The sequence below is a fragment of the Paralichthys olivaceus genome, chromosome 12 (genome assembly GCF_024713975.1).
Source record: "Paralichthys olivaceus isolate ysfri-2021 chromosome 12, ASM2471397v2, whole genome shotgun sequence".
In the NCBI taxonomy this organism is placed as follows: domain Eukaryota; kingdom Metazoa; phylum Chordata; class Actinopteri; order Pleuronectiformes; family Paralichthyidae; genus Paralichthys; species Paralichthys olivaceus.
Genome location: NC_091104.1, coordinates 5529654 through 5548042, shown reverse-complemented (window position 1 = coordinate 5548042; position 18389 = coordinate 5529654). Strand labels below are relative to the sequence as shown.

Sequence of the window (18389 nt, the reverse complement as noted above, 5' to 3'; positions counted from 1 at the left end):
CTTCGATCTAACCATGAAGAGGCACCGACACTGAGTCAGCCTGGCTCTGCCTCCACCGGCTGCTCCTCCTGTAGGGCCCCGAAAATATTCTCTCAACTGTCCCCAAATCCCTCTCAACTTCTGTTTTGTGGAGGGAGAGAGAGGGGGGATAACCTACTTTTCAGAGAGCAGTGGATATGGTCTCCCCACCCGGCCAGACTCTGCACCATTTTACGCAGGTTTATTGTTTCCATTTTATGGCGGTATGAAATAGTCTATCGATTTAACTTGTCCTATTTGAACTTTTTGCCAAGATTGGATTTTTTTTTCTTTTTTTTTTTCTTAACCGAGTTGGGGCTGGGCATCATCTCCGGCAGACCCGCCCGGGAGCAGAGGGGGGATCACACGGGCTGTGGTGACTCGCAGGTCGGAGTGCGCACAGCAACGCGCCCCTTGTGATTCATGCGCATTTTGCAGACGTTGCGCAGGTGGAGGCGAAGAGGAGAGGAAGCGGACGGATGGAACAGCCGCGGATGTTCAACATTTACTCCACATAAGGAACGAACAGCTTTTTCTTTTTCCCCTTCCTCCCTCCGTGTGGCATTGACTCGGAACCACCGGCTCGATTTTTTTTTTTTTTTGGCGCAGCTCTGATCCATTTTTACGCCCGTGACAAAAGTTTGACTGTGAAAAGATGCTGCTCGGCTCCTGCTCCCTCACGCGCTGCTGTGGATTCATCTCTTGAGAAATAGCTGCGATTCTGTGCGTGTTTAATCGTCGGAGCCAGTTTGAACCAACAGAGGGTTTTTTTTTTATTCTCACACATCATCATCATCACCACCATCATCATCATCATCCTCATCATCATCTCTCGCCCCGGATTGAATCATGTCTCGCTCCATAATGGACTTCCTCGGACTGTACTTCTTACAGCTGGCTCTCATCGGTGAGTTTAACAACACTTGGATTATATTTGACCTGAACTTGCTCTGAATGTTTTGTATCCCTCGATGTTCTTTTATTGTAAAGTTGCGTAATGAGACATTTGTCTTCCTGCAACATCAGCCGCGTGCATGTGATCAGCTTCATCCTGGAGAGAACGTGAGGATTCAGGGTTTTTTTTTAATTTAATTTTATTATAAGACCACACAAAACATCTGGTTGGTGATTGACAGCCTCGGTGGACTGGATGGATACGCGTGCATGTCTTTTCTCTGCATTTTTCTGGCGTGCGTGTCACGCTGGGGGCCGTGCACGCAGGCTGTGCACGTGTACCTGCACGAATGTGATGTCGGGGGAAAAGATGAAGCGGGATTTGTTTCTGCTGCTGGTCCCCAGTTTGACGATGCAGACAAGTGTGTGTCAAAGTGTTGGTGCGCGCGTGCAGCAGTCCGCCTGGTTGGGTGTGCGCGTGCGGGAGTGCGGTGAGCGCGCGTGTGCACCTGCTTTTGCAGGTGAAATGTGTCGTTTGTGTGTTTGCATGCGTGAGAGAGAGAGAGAGACACTGAATCAGTGACCACACACACACACACAAACAAACACACTCTCTCTCCGTCACACATACATACATACATTCCCTTTCTCCCTCTCTCTCTCTCTCTCTCTCTGTCTCTCTCACACACACACACACACACACACACACATTCCCTTTCTCCCTCTCTCTCTCTCTCTCTCTCTGTCTCTCTCTCACACACACACACACACACACTCAGAGCTTCCACTCTCCTCATCAAGTTACCTGTACACTTCATTGTTCCAGCTGCTGCGAGTTGTTTCTGATGCCAGTGTTATTTTCTGTTTATCTACTTTCAAATTCATCTGTGGTATAAACTCATATTCTGCAACCCCCCCCCCCCCCCCCCCCCCCCCATGCTAAGAAGGAACCCCTCCTGCAGTGTGGACGCAGGGAGGAAACAGGAGGTGCAGACGGAGGGATTTGTATCTGTGAGGTTTATAGTCCTGGTGATGACAGCTCTACATCTCAGACTCCATTTCCCTTCAGTGCAGCTGTGATTTCAGCCTCACACGCTGGGAGCGTTCCGGAGCTTCTCGAGCTTCCAGACAAGACGTTTGAACCCTGAGCTCACAGGCCTGCAACAATCCCGTCCTCCACTTTCTCTCAATGGAAGGTGACGCTATAAGATGTCCCCTGTCTTCTCTTACTTTTCCCATCATATGTAAAACCTGTTTCACAGCTCTGTGCTGTCACTCAAGACGTGAGCCGGGCTGCTGGGTGCAGGCGGGGATGTGTGGAGAGAGAGAGAGAGGCCGGGGTAGTCGGTCCCCGTCTTTTCTCCGTGGATATTCTCACCTTGTCAAAGAGATGTGTCAAAACGACGGAGAGTCTGTCACCCAGGGACTCATGATCCCGTCCATCAGCCACCCAGGGAGGCAGAGAGAAGGGGGAGGGATCCAAGTAACGCAGGCAGTTTAGCCTGCAGGTCAGAGAGGAAGAGGACGGTGGCCGGTTTGGATCTGCAGGAGAGGAGGAGGAGAGGAGGAGGAGGAGAGGAGGAGGAGGAGAGGAGGAGGAAGAGAGGAGGAAGAGAGGAGCGAATGAGTTTGAAAGTGTGAGGTTGAGCGTTTAATGGGTAAAAGCGGTAAATACAACAGGTTTGCATCCTCACGACTGACGTGGTTCGTTATTCTACGTCCATGATCGGCCTTTAGTGCACATGTATGTGGCTGTTGCTTGTCTGTGATGCATGTTCTCATGCAGTAGTGCATCGCCACTTGAATCTTTAGTAAAACACCAAACACTAGTTAAAAAGATGAAGCCACTTGGATTCGTTTGTAGTATTTCGTTGTTGTATCCATGTCCAGAAAATGGGGTGTGGACATTTTGTATAGCTGCTCTCAGACACACACTGAACTCCTGGGTCTGTGTGTGTGGGAACACAAATGTTACGGTCAGTTGCTGAGGATATTCTGCGGAGTTTCTACTTCCGGTCGCTCAAACAGAAACCAGGGGTCTGCTGGAGTAAACCCACGTGAGAAAACAGCTGGAGATCGTCCCGAGGACTCACAGCGAACGAGTGAGCGTGTTGATGACGTTTCTAACACAAGATGGACGAGAAACTGAGATAAACAAATTAAAATCCAAATATCTCGGAATGAAGAATGTGTCATAAACTGTCATCACGGAACGACAAGAGATTCGAGGGTTCGTGCCTCCTGAATGCTGTTCCACCACTCGCCTGAACTCTCCTGAGAATTCGGTGTTGTCGTCTTCCCAAGCTGACATCTCCACCGGCGTCTCCCACGTTAATGGTTTTTCTCTTCATCCGGAGATATTTGGATTTTTCCAGTCTTGTGTTTGCTGCTTGTCAGAAACATCATGGACGCCCTGAATCTTCTGGACATTACTCTGTTATATTCTCACTCTGATTTTTTCCGGAGATCTTGGCCGGAGGCTGACAGGAAAGGTTCTGGAAAATCTCTGGACCAGCTGCCTCGGACATTTGCGTTCTCACATATGGCCCCTCTCTGTGTGTGTGTGTGTACTGTCTTCCCTGCACTTATGAGGACCAAGACGTGACAGCCCACTGTCCTTGTGAGGCCCTTTTAGTTTAAAGGTATATAATAGTGGCTGCTGTGTGTTTGTGCCTCTTTCTCAGGCTCCTGCTGCAAATAACAAACGCTCTTTACAGCTCGCCGAGCCTAATAAGTATTTAAAAATGCCTGAATGCCTGTGGTGGCCAGAGCCGCAATGATGATATCTGTCCGATCTAATGAATGTCTCCTTCTGATGAAGCGTGCTGTGCAATGTGGATGTATGAAAGACTGCCGTGCTGTGTTTTTGTATTTCGTTAACTTGTGGGGGTAATCTCGTGCAAAAAAAAAAAAAAAAAAAAAACAGGCCTCTGTTTACTTCAGATTCAAATTAGCATATTTAGTGCTCAGTGTTGTGATGCTTCAGTGATTATCCGCTCTGAACATTTTGCAATCATTACTGTAATTAGTTGACCAGGTTTATCCGCATATTGTTCTTCTCTAAGTGGTGGGCAGTAAATGGCAGAAGGTTTATACTCTTTTACATATCATATGGGGGATAGAGCTACACGTCTGTAATTGGCTGGTAAGAGGTAATGTGTTTTTCCCAGCAGGAGTTTGTGAAGCCCGCATCCTCCCAGTGGTGGAGGGGAGGTGTGACCATTTAATTATCCAGCACAGAGGCTGCTGTAGATGAGATGCATCAGGGAAGCACCAGGATCTCATCCTATAAAGGTGTCATGGACTGATGAGGAGGAACACAGCTGATTTCAGATCAGCACGTTTTGTGTAAAGTGTTTGAAAACAGAAGCTGGGAGGGAAGAAAGAGCACAATTATCAAATTACTACTTATTGATTGCACTGTGAAGGAAATTATGACGCTGATTATAAAATGATATCATCACATTACATAAAAATAACAGATTTCATTTGATATTATTCTACAGTGTTTTCACCATTCGTCACTTTAGTCTGTAAATAATCTCGTTTTATTTGCTTAAGGTCAGAAAAGCTTCTCAAATCACTGATGGGAATAAGAAGTCCCTCTGATTTTGTGTTTTCAGGACAAAGTTACCCAAAAGTAATTATAGTGTTGAGACTGCACCTCACCAGGTAATTAATCACTGATTAACTTTCTGGTCCAGCTGAATACATTTTAAAATACTTGCTCTTATTATTATTCACAGCCGTCTTTAGGAGAAATGAAAAGCTTCAGAGCCTTTAACACAGTGAAGCTGCTTCCATGAAGAGCGCAGCAGGAGGTTGTGGAGGTCAGACGCGTTCACAACATCTGGAAGATGACCCGTGATATATTTACACAAAGGGTGTCGTCTGGTTAGAGCATAAAGGAGACAACAAAACTCACATATCATTGGCATCTGTTATGTCGTTGTCATCCTGAGACATTTGTATTCTTCCAGTTTCTCGCCTGCTGTGTGTTAGACACGTCATCAACACGCCCACTCGCTCGCTCGCTGCGAATCCTCCAGACAGTTTTCTTTCCTTGTCAGATGAGCTCTGACATTTAACTCGATGACTGGCGGTGAAAAACTCCAGAGAATCTCTCATTTCTAACAGAATATCCGACGATCAGCGAATGTCCGTAGAAGTTTACTGTTTTCTGAATTTTCTGCAGTTTTGTGATTCCCAAGACTCACATTATTGAAGGAGCTTTCATTTCTCAAGCTGTATTCAGAGTGAGTGTCAGTGTAGAGAAAGTAAGAAAGTGTCTGTCTGTCTCCCTCTCACTTCTGTCGGTGTCTTTATTGACCGTCAGCAGCAGATGATGAGTCTGGACAAAGCTTGATATGATTCCTGGGAAACAGACAGTGTTCATGATGAGGATCCTTGTACCCACACTGACCGGAGGATTGAGTTTCATCATGATGTGACAGATCCTGATTTAATAGTTGGGCTGGCCGCTGAAAAAAGGCCCCGTGGCTACGTTAGAAGACGTAGTGTTGATAAGCGCTGACGTTATTGGTTCTGCTCTCAATACTGGAGAAATTGAGAGAATGGATTTCCTATTCATTATTGCTTCATAAAAATTATCTTGCACATTTGATCTCACCGGCTAAATGTCTGATTAAGACATTTGCCTATGATGCATTTCCATCCAGAAGAGCGATATCTCACTCAGGGTGTGAGGGGCCGGGGCAGCGCTCTCTGTCACACTCCGCTCTTACTGACAATGACGGAGAGAATTAAACATTCAAAAGAAATGTTACACTTCATTTCAGTCAAAGAAAAAACTCTGGTGCATCTTTTAGTCCGTTGGTTTGATACTTTAATGAAATATGTAGCATGGAATAAGGTTACGGTTATAAAATAGGTTATTTTTATTATATTAACTACATTATATACATTATTATAACCTTTTCTGGTCTTTTACGTGCTTGTGTTCGAGCTAAACGTAGCCTCAGTCTGTGTCTATCACAGGTTGCCGGTGACGTTAGCATTAACGAGCCAGATAAGCGCAGGGGGGGGGGGGAAACCTGATGTTGATGAAGGAGATTTATTCCTCTGCAGTGGCAGTAAACACAACTCACAGGCCGGCCGATAACTCTGCTGTATTCAGAGCTTAACAAGATATTAAGCGCTGACAAACAGTAATGGTGACCGCGATAAAGAGGCGACGGCTACAAGCTGACACCTCAGCTCACCCGGCCTCTCTCCAAAAAAAAATGAGACCGGCAGTTGGCTGAGAACTGGCCGTTCTTCCCCCCCGTCCCACCCACAGTGAGGAGGGCGGGTCAGTCTCACGTGTTACACACCGACACGCATGTGCGACGGTAGGAGCCTGTAGAGTTCATGTTTTATAAAACCAAGATAATGAGGCTTCAAAGTTCTGTGAAAGAGTTTAGTGCAAAGTTTTTATCGTGTGGGTTTAACATCTGTCACTGAAAACCCACGGAGTGATTTGAATCAGTGTTGATAGAAGACTAATAATTAATGTGTTTTGAATGGAGACAGTTTCCTGTGGGAGATTTAATCACAGACCAGAACAGATATTACAGAACAGTGGGACAGTTAGAGACAGGGTCCAGATCATAAGATAACTGTAACGTCACACTACACAAGCACACACACACACACACACATGCACACACACACACACACACACTCACACACACACACACACACACACACACACACACACACACACACATACACACACACACACACACACACACACACACACACACACACACACACACACACACACACACACACACACACACACACACACACACACACACACACACACTGCCTCCTGCAGTAATTCAGCCTCATCACTTTGTGTGGGGATGAATAATTTCTCTGTGTGTTTGCTGACCTTAAATTGATGCAGATAATAATATATATATATATATATATATATATTTTTATATATATAGTTTTGTAAGTGCCTGCTTTATGCATTTTATTCTGACAAATCTGGAGCCCACCCCCTCACTGCTGCCCCCTGACACATCTATCATTCACACTCATTCACCAAAGCCGGTGCAGCGTTGCACAGTTTCTCGATTTCCCTCAAACCGGATACTTCTCTGTGCCTTGAAGTTCCACCGACAGAGAGAGAGAGAGTGGGGCTACAGAATACTGTCGGAGCGTTACATGGCGGGAAGAGGATGTGAACGTGAAAGCGAGAGAGGGGATTTATTTTTTCCATGAGGCTGGAGCTGTTGTTGGGCATCGAACAGAGAGGAGTCGCGTATCCTCTGCTGAGCGTCTCACAGGAGCTCAGCCGCTCTTTAGATCCCCGCTCAGGTCTAATCCACACATTGACTGCGCCACCCCTCCACATTTCTATTTACACCGTCCTGATTGTTGTTTATGCAGAACGCCACCCGCTCCACGTCCCTGAAGACGAGATGGTAGCGATCGCTCGGCCCGATCTGCATCTCCGATCTTCGCGCTGGCCGATATCATTTTTGACACCCAATCCATCTTGTGTGATTGATTTGTTGATTTAATTTGTCAACTGTCGACTTGCTGAGATAACACTTTTGTTTTGAAAAGGAACACTTTCAGGAACAATGCCTTTCAAACTGTCATCATGACTCAACAGAGGAGTTGAAACGGAGTCAGACAGCTGCAGGCGTGTTTCACTGGTTATGAGTTACTGCTTCTTTATCTCCACCAGGTCAAGTAATATGTAGAAAGAGAAGAGCGAAGCAATTACAGGCTAGCAGTGTAGAATGGAGTAAAATGGAGTCCTCTAAGAGGCCGATAAACATTCCCAGGAACAAAGGGAATCAAACTGCAGCATTGATTCCGGTTGAGGAGGGAAACCAAAATGCTGATGTTCCTTATTATGTTAAAAACCCCGTCATTTCCACAGGCTTTTGTTGACGGACGATTACGCCACAGAGACAATTATTATTGCCTCGCTGAAAGGATACGGCATTTACTGGCACCGTGTGCCGTGGCCAGACGTTTAACTTTGCAATGAAAAGGCTGCAAAAATACGCCGGGCTGATGGCGAGAGAGCCTAAAAGGCTGCACTTAATCTGGAGGAAAAGTTTTGTGAGTAAGAGGGGGGGGGGGCAAAAAGACGAGTGGTAATGAAACAAGCCAGCGAGGCTTCAAGGCCCAATCGTCAAGTGTTCACAGTACTTACAGCCTTTAAGTGTATCTGTCAGTGCGTGTTTGAGTGTAAGGAACTTTCACTGTCTCATTGCGAGCGCTGCAAACCATTATCCAGGCCCCACACAATAAAGGCTCTTATGACTCCACCATTTTATTGAGAGCGGCGCTGGAAGTGACAATCACATTCTCATCTGGCAGAGAAGGAAGGTGACATAAAAAGTCTCTCCCAGATAATCACGAGGCCTCGGCTTCCATTCACATGATCTCCTGCATTAATCACACGCTGTCCCCGCGCCGCACACGCTTGTATTCCAGCCTTTATCCAGTCACAGGCCGGAGCGAGTCTCTCTTATATTTTTCAGCTGCAGATACACAACACAGCTTTTCATCTCTGAGGTGTACGGACAAGTACATTCATTTTACTTATACTACAAAAAGTGTTTCTGTGGCCATCCCCGCTCGTCTAGTTGGACGGACTCTGCACCAGCGTGTCCGTGTGCAGCAGCAGCTGAAGACAGCGAGCTGAAGGCTCGGCCGCTGGGCTGCACCACTCCTGCACTGGTCCTGGATGCTCTAACACCCACAGACAGTTTTCCTGGCACCTGTTTATTCAGCACAGACTGACCATCACCATTTGAGTTTCCCAAACTGCGATTGCAGAATGAGCTGTGTGTCACTCAGGAAACAATCAGCTGGAGTTAGAGAGCGCCAGAGAGGAGCAGGAGGGATGTAAAGCTGAATTGAGATGACTTTCGGCACATAAAACCACACTGATGGATCCATCCATCCATTATCCATACCACTTATCCTGTGAGGGTTGCAGGGACGCTGGAGCCAATCCCAGCTGGCACTGGGCAAGAGGCTAGACTACATCCTGGACGGATCGCCAGTCCATCACAGGTCCAACGGAGACGAACAATCACATTCGCACCTGCAGACTATTAAGAGTCTCCAGTTAAACTACCCTGGACGTCTTTGGACTGTGAGGGGAAGCTGCAGTACCCAGACAAAAGAGACACAAGCCCTGGGCGAACAAGCAAACTCAAATTCAATGTTGTTCAAATAAACTATCAGAAAAAGTATCAAGCCTTCATCTTTTGAAAAGTAGCAGCTGAACCCACTGCTTCCTCGTTTCTGAGAGCAATTTTTGTTTGGAGACCTTGTAAAATGTGTTTTAATCTAAACCAGACAAATTATTACTGTGGTGGCAGCAGCAGGGACGTCTGTGAGGATTTTCTAAAAAACTGCAGGTTTCTGTAAATTTTTAATGAAAAGGTTTCATTGACTCTGAGGTAATCTTTGCTGCAAAAGCCAAAGATACAGAAAAGATAATTACCAGACACAAACTGGGGCCCGACGCTTTTCCATCTCCGCCTGCCACTGCTCGCTTTTAGGTCAGGTCATATTACAGAAGTGGCTCCTCCACCTCCTGTCTTACTTTTCCCTGAGAACTCCCAGCAAATGAGAGCAGACCAGCAGGCGGCTGAGGGGGGAGCAGAGATCCCCGTCCGGAGCAGGAGCTGAATCGAGATGACATCCTGCAGCCTCTACTGCAGGGGCCGCGGGATCTGGGCTGCCAATTGGTTTCTAATCAGAGCTGCAGTTTCTGCTGCGGAGTTCTGCTCGGTCTATTGAGACGGAAATAGAGGGAAAGTGTGAAATCGGGACTCAGGAATCAGGTTCAGCGCCAGGCTGCCATCTGACTAAGCCAACAGGAGGTTGAGGAGGATGGGGCTGTGTAGCACGGGCCAAATCGCAGCAGGCGTTCCACTCAGACTGTCTCAGATATGTTCCAGATAACGTTTATGAGGTCTAATGAAAGAGTTTTCGGTCCAACACTCTTACATGGTTTCTTACGCCGCGGACTGTCATGAGCCGCTCGACTGATTATATCTGTTTGTCTTACACGTTCCGCGTCGTCACCCAGGCAGAGTGAAAAAGAAAAATCGGAAAATCTTCAAGATTTCATCAAGATACAAGAAGCAAAGAACAGTTTGTTGGCAGCGATAACAGGATCTGACTTGTCTCTTTTCCCAGAATATTTATCTCACACAGTCGGATTCAGTTACTGAGCTGCACAATCTTTGAGAACAAGCACCATATGTTCTACTGTATCAGTTTGTGTTTTTCTGCGACCCTGTGTGTTCACAACCGAATTATACCATTCAGCTGAAAACAGCCGTTCCCTAATGATCGCTCGATTTCAAATCACATCTCAGGAACCCTGGTTCTAGATACAAACCTGGTAGTTGAATTGTTTAAGTCATCAGCAGGAGACGTCCTCGATGACATGTAACGGAGAACCTGAAGCTACAAATGATGCTTTGCAGTTTAATCTATTAACTAACACACAATGACACAAAATCGTTAAAGAGACCCTGATAAAATTAACTTTCTTTGCCACTTTTCTTTATCTTTGGATGACGTTCTGATGTGGTCAACACGGATCAGGGCTCTGATCACCGAGGACCTAGAGCTTGTGTTAAAAAAAAAAAGTCACCAGACGTCTGAGTCACCACCCACATCTGTTATTTACTCAGTTAATTGCTCCCCTCATTTACTAATCAGCAGCTATTTCTGCTGATTGAAGAAACAGTTGACGTCTAGCAGCTCCCGTCCGTACCCATGAAACATGGTGGAGAGAAATGGTGACGAACGTGCTTGTAATCGACAAACCTGTAGGATTAGTGTTACATTAATTTAAAATGTTATGTCTGGTCACCACTGCCTTATCTTTCATGCAAGAGAACTTATTGAATTAAGGCTTTGTAATTGACAGTTTAACTATATATTTATTTGTTTATTATCATACATTTTTTTAAAAACACATAAACACAATCTAATATATCAAAATGAAATTAACATTTTTTAATGTAAAATATAAATATACGTTTTCACACTACACACAACCATAGATACAGATCTATCTGTGAAAGGCTCTTATTGGCCAACTGATAAAGAGGCCAAGCTCTAATAATGTATTAATTATTCATGTTAAACTCTGGTATGGTCTCCACCAACATTTACAATCAATTAAATAAAATTAATTAAATGCTCCACAATATCCATTGGCTGGTCGCTGACTGAACTCTGTGTTTTGGGAGCTAGAGCCCTTTGACACCACACGTCATCATTAAACCCATCTTTTAAAATAAAAATGTAATTGAAGCAGTTTTAAGCCTAACGGAGAGGGTTTCTTCTCGTAGAGGATTTCTCTCCTCGTTAACTTTCAGCCTCTGAAGCTTCTATTTGACTTATTCGGGATGAGTGGCAGCTGCGGTGACACAGATCTCGACAGCTGAGCGGCAGGTCGTCTCCACCATCAACAAACTTCTGGCCTCGAGCCACAAAAGCCGCGAGTCGGAAACATGACATAGACATTAGCAGGAAGGGAGGGCAGGTTTAATCGTGGTTTTATCAAGTTAAACTGGGCCTGTTAAACAGTTCATTGATGTCCTACAGGCACTGAGACGGATTCCGTGTTAATATCATATGCAGCTCTTCACGGGTCTGTAGTTAAGCTGGAGAATGAGACCGGTGCGACCCCTTGCTATCTTCGCTCGGTGGATCATCTCCCGTTAGCTAAGCTGATAAAATCCTGCCCTCAAGGTCTTTATGTTCCCGCACAGCTAAATACAGTTTTTTATTTCTTTAGATTTATTTCAAAGGGGATTTCGATGTGTTGTGAGTGACATGCTGACACAGTGTAATAAAGAATTGTTCGCTGGTTTCATCTGGTACATGTTTTTACACCTGATGTATTCCTTGTTGTGGGGTTTGAACTGGTGACTTTCTTGCATTCGTTTTAACCTTGTGTTACTCTCTCTATTATACATGTAGTGATAGATGACATAAACCTCTGAGCCATTAGCTGAGCCATTAAATACAGATTCATCTTATTGCTTCAGACACGATATATATATATATATATATATATATATATACGCTTGTCTCTTTTCTTAAAGTCTGAGACCTGAAGATTAGTTGAGCCAATATAACTGAGGTAAGGAAGCTTAGTAACACAAGAATGAATGTAAATAGGATTCAGCGGCAATAAAAGGTACAAAGTGGTCTACTTTAAATCCCTCTCCATGTGAATTCAATTTCCCCCGGCATCACGGCGTCCTGTCAGTGACAAAGAGAGACGCTTCTCTTTGTCTTCCCCTCAGCGAATTCCAATTAGTGCGTGTGTGTTGGTGTGCCAGTCAATCACAGTCAAAGCCTATATTTTAAAGATGATGACGGTCGTATCGACTCCTATTTGGAACAATAGACAGTAAACGGAGATATTGATTTTTTCTTCATAGGCTCATTGAGTATAGGGCAGCCGGTTCATTTAGAAACCGGCCATTTGCAAACCACCCGGCCGTCCCTGCTCCGAAGGGTCTCTCAAAAATATTGATAACACTCACGCAGCCCTTTGTACCGTGTCAGCTTCTCCAGCCAATTAACACTGGCACCCGCTGCTGAAGTGGCTTTCATCTCATGAAAAATTGAAAATATTTTCCCCTGGCGTTATCCATTACAGATCATTATGGGATTACAGTCTGCCAAACCAGCCCGTTTATCTGGTTTTTGGTGTATAAGCAGCGGGGAGATGAAAGCAGGGAGAAGCCACATTTAAGAAATGTGATGTGGAGGCGGACAGTCGACACCTACACCTGTCGTTAATCCGATTCAGCCTTTGGAACAAAACTGAGGGAAAGATAGACCACATACACACACATATATATAAATATATATATATACACACTTGGATATTTTCTTTAAATTGAATTACTGATGCCTGTTGCGAGGGCCAGTGCCGGTGTGGCCCCCATCATCGTGTGCTTTCGACCTTCAGAGAGCCTCATTTATTTTAAGACCCGCTCCCTCATGTGGAACGGTGAATATAAGATATAAAAACCCGTCTGCCCAGTGACTTTGGGCCATGGCGAGATCAAACAGACAGAGTGAAGGGAAAAGGAACTGAGGGATGGAAGAGAAGAGAGGAGGAAAACAGAAGAGAGAGAGAGTGTGTGAAAATATTAGATGTCTTTTCCGCTGGCTCCACGCCGTCCCCTTGGTCACCACACGTCACATCTTCAGGTTTAATTAGCTGCTTTCAACTCCATCCATCCATCTTTCCCCGTTTTCATGTGATCCCGCATCCTCGTCCTCTGTGGCTCCGGGCCTCGGCTACTGAAGTGTGACCCAACCCGCCGCCATTGATCTAAGGTCAATCGCCATTAAGCCGGTGACCTTTCCCAGATTCTAGTTATTTGATAATCCCCGGTATCAGCTATCCTCCAGATGGTGAGGTTTTCAATTTTTTATCTGTTTTCAAGTAGCCACACGGAGCGCAGCTGGTTTTTGGGGGGTTTCTTGGGTTTTAATACATTATCCCAGCTCTGGTTCTTTCTTTTTTTTTTTAAGGGCTCCTTAATGCTGCTGTCGTGCAGATGAAGGATTATGAAGAGATAGCCTCAGAGGTCAGAGCCACTTGACTCACTCGCTTAGTCCACGATGATATCTGAGTCAGGTAATGGACAGGGCCTCCCTAAAAGACAGGAGAGGAAGTAAAGTAGCCATCGACTGTATCATCGCTTCACGCTACAAGGCAGCAGATAAAGTGAACGCCCCTCCCCCCTATCCGCTGCTGTCAGCTGCCGCAACCTCTTGTCTGATCAGCAACCTGAACAAACCCGGGGTTACGTGTTCGCAACACGCCGTCCGATCTTGATAACCGCTAGATTGGATGAAGCCCCGGAAGAACGCTCCTCGCCGTACCCCAGCCTTCACGGGGGTTCATGAGCTTTCAGCCGCCATCAATATCATTTCAGGACTCACACGTTGTACTTGTGGAGCCGTGTTGTCGGAGCGGAGCCCAAAACGCATTAGAGGAGCGTGAGGCCGGCCCCCGGACAGAGAGCCAAGAAAGTGCCAGGGCCCGAGCCGTGATAGATTATGAAGGTTTTTATTGAGGCTGTAGCGCAGCTTGTTGTGAAAAATCCCAACGAGTGAGATCCTCTGTGTCGGTGGCAGTTGTCAACCCTCCACTCTCATTGTATTATTACTTATTCACACACAGCAATAATGTTGCCTCGGTTTCTTTCGCTATCAACTTGCAAATTTGGCTGTTGAACTGGGAATTACGCAACACGCTAATCAATATGACCGCGCTGAGGATATATTTACGGCTCCGTGGAAGACTCTCGTGCAGGAGGAGAGCGTATGGAAATGTGCCGTCTTGCCTCTCGACTGCTAACACTTCTCCGCTGATCCTTGATTAGCGAAATGATAAATCCATCCCCCTGCTATTCACAGTTTGATGGTATTTGCATGGAGTGATTAGGGTTCAATCACTTGTGATATCAAACGTGCTGCGTCTGTTTGCGTCTCATTTGAAAGCTATAGTTATAGGATTTGTAAATTGTGCACCACACAATGTGTCATTATGATGCGTTTTGTTTGTTTTCACACATTTCCCTCGTGGGTCCCAGAGATTATATTCATTCGGACCCATGTGGGATGTGAATATGCAGACGTGGACAGCTTCTCCTCTCTTGTGTAAGTAGTGGCTGTTTTTTCTAAAGTTCAGTAAGAGCCACAATGAAAATGTCTGATCAGAAAACATCCGTCCGTTAAGTTGACGTTGCTCCGCTCGTCAAACAGCTTTACCTTTGTCCGTCCTTTGACTGTCCACGTGTCCACACAAGGCTTTGGTCTCTGTTGTCAAGGTTAAGAATAGATCAAGAGGGCGCGGTATCGAGTGCAACAGTGGCAGCTTTTCTTCTTGAATTTACCTTCTGTCACTGATTTGTCTGGACTTTCTTTTCCTCATCTCTAAAAACAACTACATCACCTAAGAAAGGAAATCGTGGTCCCTCTGCGGGGGAACGTAATGTAACGCTGAGCGATCCCATTCTCAGCTCATTTGATTTTTAAGGTTGTGGTAAACCATGGCAGCAGCGAGCTCCACCGATCACAGCCATCGCTATTACACCCAAATAGAAGTATCGTCATCCGCTAACATGAGACTGAGTGTTTTTAATAAAATGATGAGAGCGATGAGAGAGAAAATAGAGACGATGGTCATTCACAGTTCACTTGAGAGAAGAACTCGACACAGAAATGTGAGTTTCTTTACGGCGACACATACCACACATGACGAGCTCATGAAGTACTCTCGCTCTGTACATGTAATGAACGCAGTGAAAGTATTCAGCTTCCAACAAAGAGGCATTCTGAGGTAAACATGTCCTGTGACCGTGACCGTGCTGACATCATGGAGGATGCATGTAACCTTAGCGTGGGATTTCTGTCCAACATGTGAATAAGACCAAGGATGTATAATCAAAAGTGACGGACTCCCCCTTGCACTCATAAAGGGTTTTTACAAAACACAAATGTATCTGCTATTTTATTCTAATATTCCACTGATGTTGTGAACCTAGAAAACATTAAAGAAATCCATCCACTTTAATGAAGCTGTATTTTTTGAAAAAAATGTGAAGGATTTCTGTTTTAGGGCCAAATTATCCTGAATGCTCCGGGTCAAATCTCAGCCTCCGTATTGACCGAGCTGATTATGTTGTAGAAAACATTTTTATGCAAGTGCCTGTAAACAGCTGATTTAATAAGACGAGTAGAAGAAGCTGCGACTGATCAGGATTATTATCATTCCCTGATTGACACATTTCTGTGTTGGACAGGAAACAGGAATCGTGGGGGGGAGGACATGCAGCAGAGTCTCTAAACAGCTTTTGAGTTTGTGTTCTTGCCTCCATGGCGTCTGTATCTGCTCATGTTCACAACCCAGTTAACTGCATGAAATAGTTTAGCGATGAAAAGAAAACCAAACGGAAATCCTGTTCTTTTCTGGCCCAGAATCAAATCGAGGCCGAGCCTCTCCTCTGCTGGAAATCAATTTTTTAAGGGAATCTAATTTTGACAGACAGCGAGAAACAGCTTGCTCAACGCTGGGTGGTTTTGCACACTTTCATCAACAAGTCATCGGCTGCTTTCAGACGTGCGCTGGAACTCCGGAGATCCTCCACAGTTTCTTTAGAGGGGAACGCTCGACAGACGCAAAAAATTAAAAGAACAAATACACCTCTGGAGAAAGTCTGGACTCAAATCTCCTGAGATCCTCTGCAGGACATGTCTTTCTCTGCATGTGTGGCGAGAAGAAGTAGTGAATCATTTATTTTGTTCGTGCAGCGGACCCGGTGATCCAGCTCGCTGTTCCTCTCTCTTGCTGCCGGACAGAAATTTCGTCTCGCTGCTCTCTGAATCCTCCGACCACAGTCATGTGGCACTGATCCCCAGCCGAGTCATTAGGGCCCATTGAGATGGGCTTGCATGTTCAGCTTCGCTCGACTGAATGATTCCCATTTATCCCCGACCCTCCCTCGCTCGCCTGCTCTCTTCGGAGACAGGAGCTGCCAGGTTCATGTGTTTGCCTGTCTCCTGACTTGTTAGAAGCCTCTGTCAGCCTTGTTACTAAGCCCGCTGATCCGTGGCCACAAACCTGTGCAAAGGTGGAGAGGTATTAGCGAACCAGGGCTTTACACAGCTGTCCGACGAGTGGCTGAAAGCCCAACATCCACCTCACAACGCGGATCCATTTATTACTGACGCTGTTAGCGAGAGCAGAGCTGCTACCATCAACAGATCGGCTTCGTTTGTGTCTTTTTGAATTCTCAACCCCGACTTCCACATGAAGACAGATGCTCACTCTCTATAATTGACAATATTGGATTGTATCTGAATCATTTTGTGTAATGACCCCAATGTAATGGTCTATGTCTACATAGCTCAGTAAATGCAATGAACTGGTTTCGTTCCTCGGCCCTGTAATCTCCCTCTGTCCTCTAGTGCCACTTTATTGCATGCAGGTCTGCTGGCTTTAATATCCTGCTTTGTTAAAGCGGTACATTTCACTGCTGGCCATGCTGATTTGTTTCTGGCGGTCGCTGTAATTACCCCTCACGGAATCAGTTTTCTCGATGATGTTTACCAGACAAAAAACACCGAAGAAAAACAGTCTCTACCCGAGGAGATAAAGACGTATCTGACCCGCTGGGAAATCTGAACGAGATCAACACCGTTATTCACTGATGAAGGATTCTCATTTGATATATGTGTAAGGCCAGTACACGTTAAGCATGATCTGCACATGTGACCTGATGTTTAACGAACCTGTAGAAATGAAAACACTGCATGTCCCCCCCCTCTCAGAAGTATTTATTGCTCATATTTAGTAATCACCTTCTGTTTTTAACTTCTTGTACTCTTTGATTAACAGCTAGATGTGTGGGATTCAAGTCATTGTCCACATCGTTGGGAGCTTGTTCTCCACATCACATCGACACCGGTCGAGAAAAAACCTCTATAGTCATCTTCGTTACGTCATTTCACCAGTTTTTCATGAGATCATTTGTATTCTTTTGTTTTTTTCCCAGTTTTTTATCCGTCGCGTTGTAGAAATGCTTCCTCCAACCGGCTCTGTTTTGTGTGCCTCTCTTTGCTTAGTGATTTTTATTAGCAGAAAGTAATGTTTGCAAATACAACGGCTGCTGTCGTCGTCTAATCCCTCGAATCCAAAACGCTGTTGCATCTTTGACACCTGCTCCCAAAATAACTGGTGCAAGATCACCGGTCGTAAGTCAAACGACAGGGTGGCATGAGGAGCTGTCTGCAGGCAACTGTGAAAAATGAAGAGGAGCTAGGAGAAGAAAAGAAGTGTGAAGATGTATAAGCACCATGTTGTGTCTCTTGTTTCGGGGCCCTTTGAGAAATATCTCTGCCGGCCTTCATCCTTAATGCTCTTGTCTGGGAGACAGAAATAGGGAGGAGGGTAAACTGTGTGGGGTGAGGAGGGAGGGTTCAGCATCGGAGGGGAAGAAGAAGGGATGAAGTGAGAGAGTTGACTGAGAGAGGGATTAAAAGGTGATGCAGGGGGTTGAGAGAAAGTGTTTGAGATTAATTAACTTATTCCAAACAACAGATCCTATTAAAAGTTGCTGTCAGCAGCTCACTGCCTTCAACTGAAAACTTCATGAGCTTTATTTTTAAACCACCACATGTTTCCAGAGTGTTGAAATATGCATCTGCACACACCAGGCCGTGCATTGTGTTCGTGCTGTTCCGTGTTTGCTTTCATGGTTTTCTCGGGGTTTGTTGCAGCGGCGCGGAGATATCTGTTGTTACGCTGTTACCGAGAGCAGCAGATAGCGAGATGGCGGGCGGGTCTGTAAACACAGCATCAGAGCTCCCGCAGGTCTATAACGCCACAGAGCGATGGAGGAGCTGAAAGATTGATCGAGGAGGCCGATATCTTT

The 18389-nt window shown here is 45.5% G+C and overlaps 1 protein-coding gene across 1 annotated transcript in view; it reads left to right on the top strand.

Annotated features, from left to right (window-relative positions):
* The first annotated feature begins 731 nt into the window (after window positions 1-731).
* Window positions 732-18389, top strand: part of gfra4a (GDNF family receptor alpha 4a) — a 97895-nt gene continuing 80237 nt past the window's right edge. The window contains exon 1 of the mRNA XM_069536122.1: window positions 732-925. Within this exon, the coding sequence (XP_069392223.1) occupies window positions 868-925 (58 nt within the window). The 5' untranslated portion in view covers window positions 732-867. The remainder of the gene's footprint in view (window positions 926-18389) is intronic.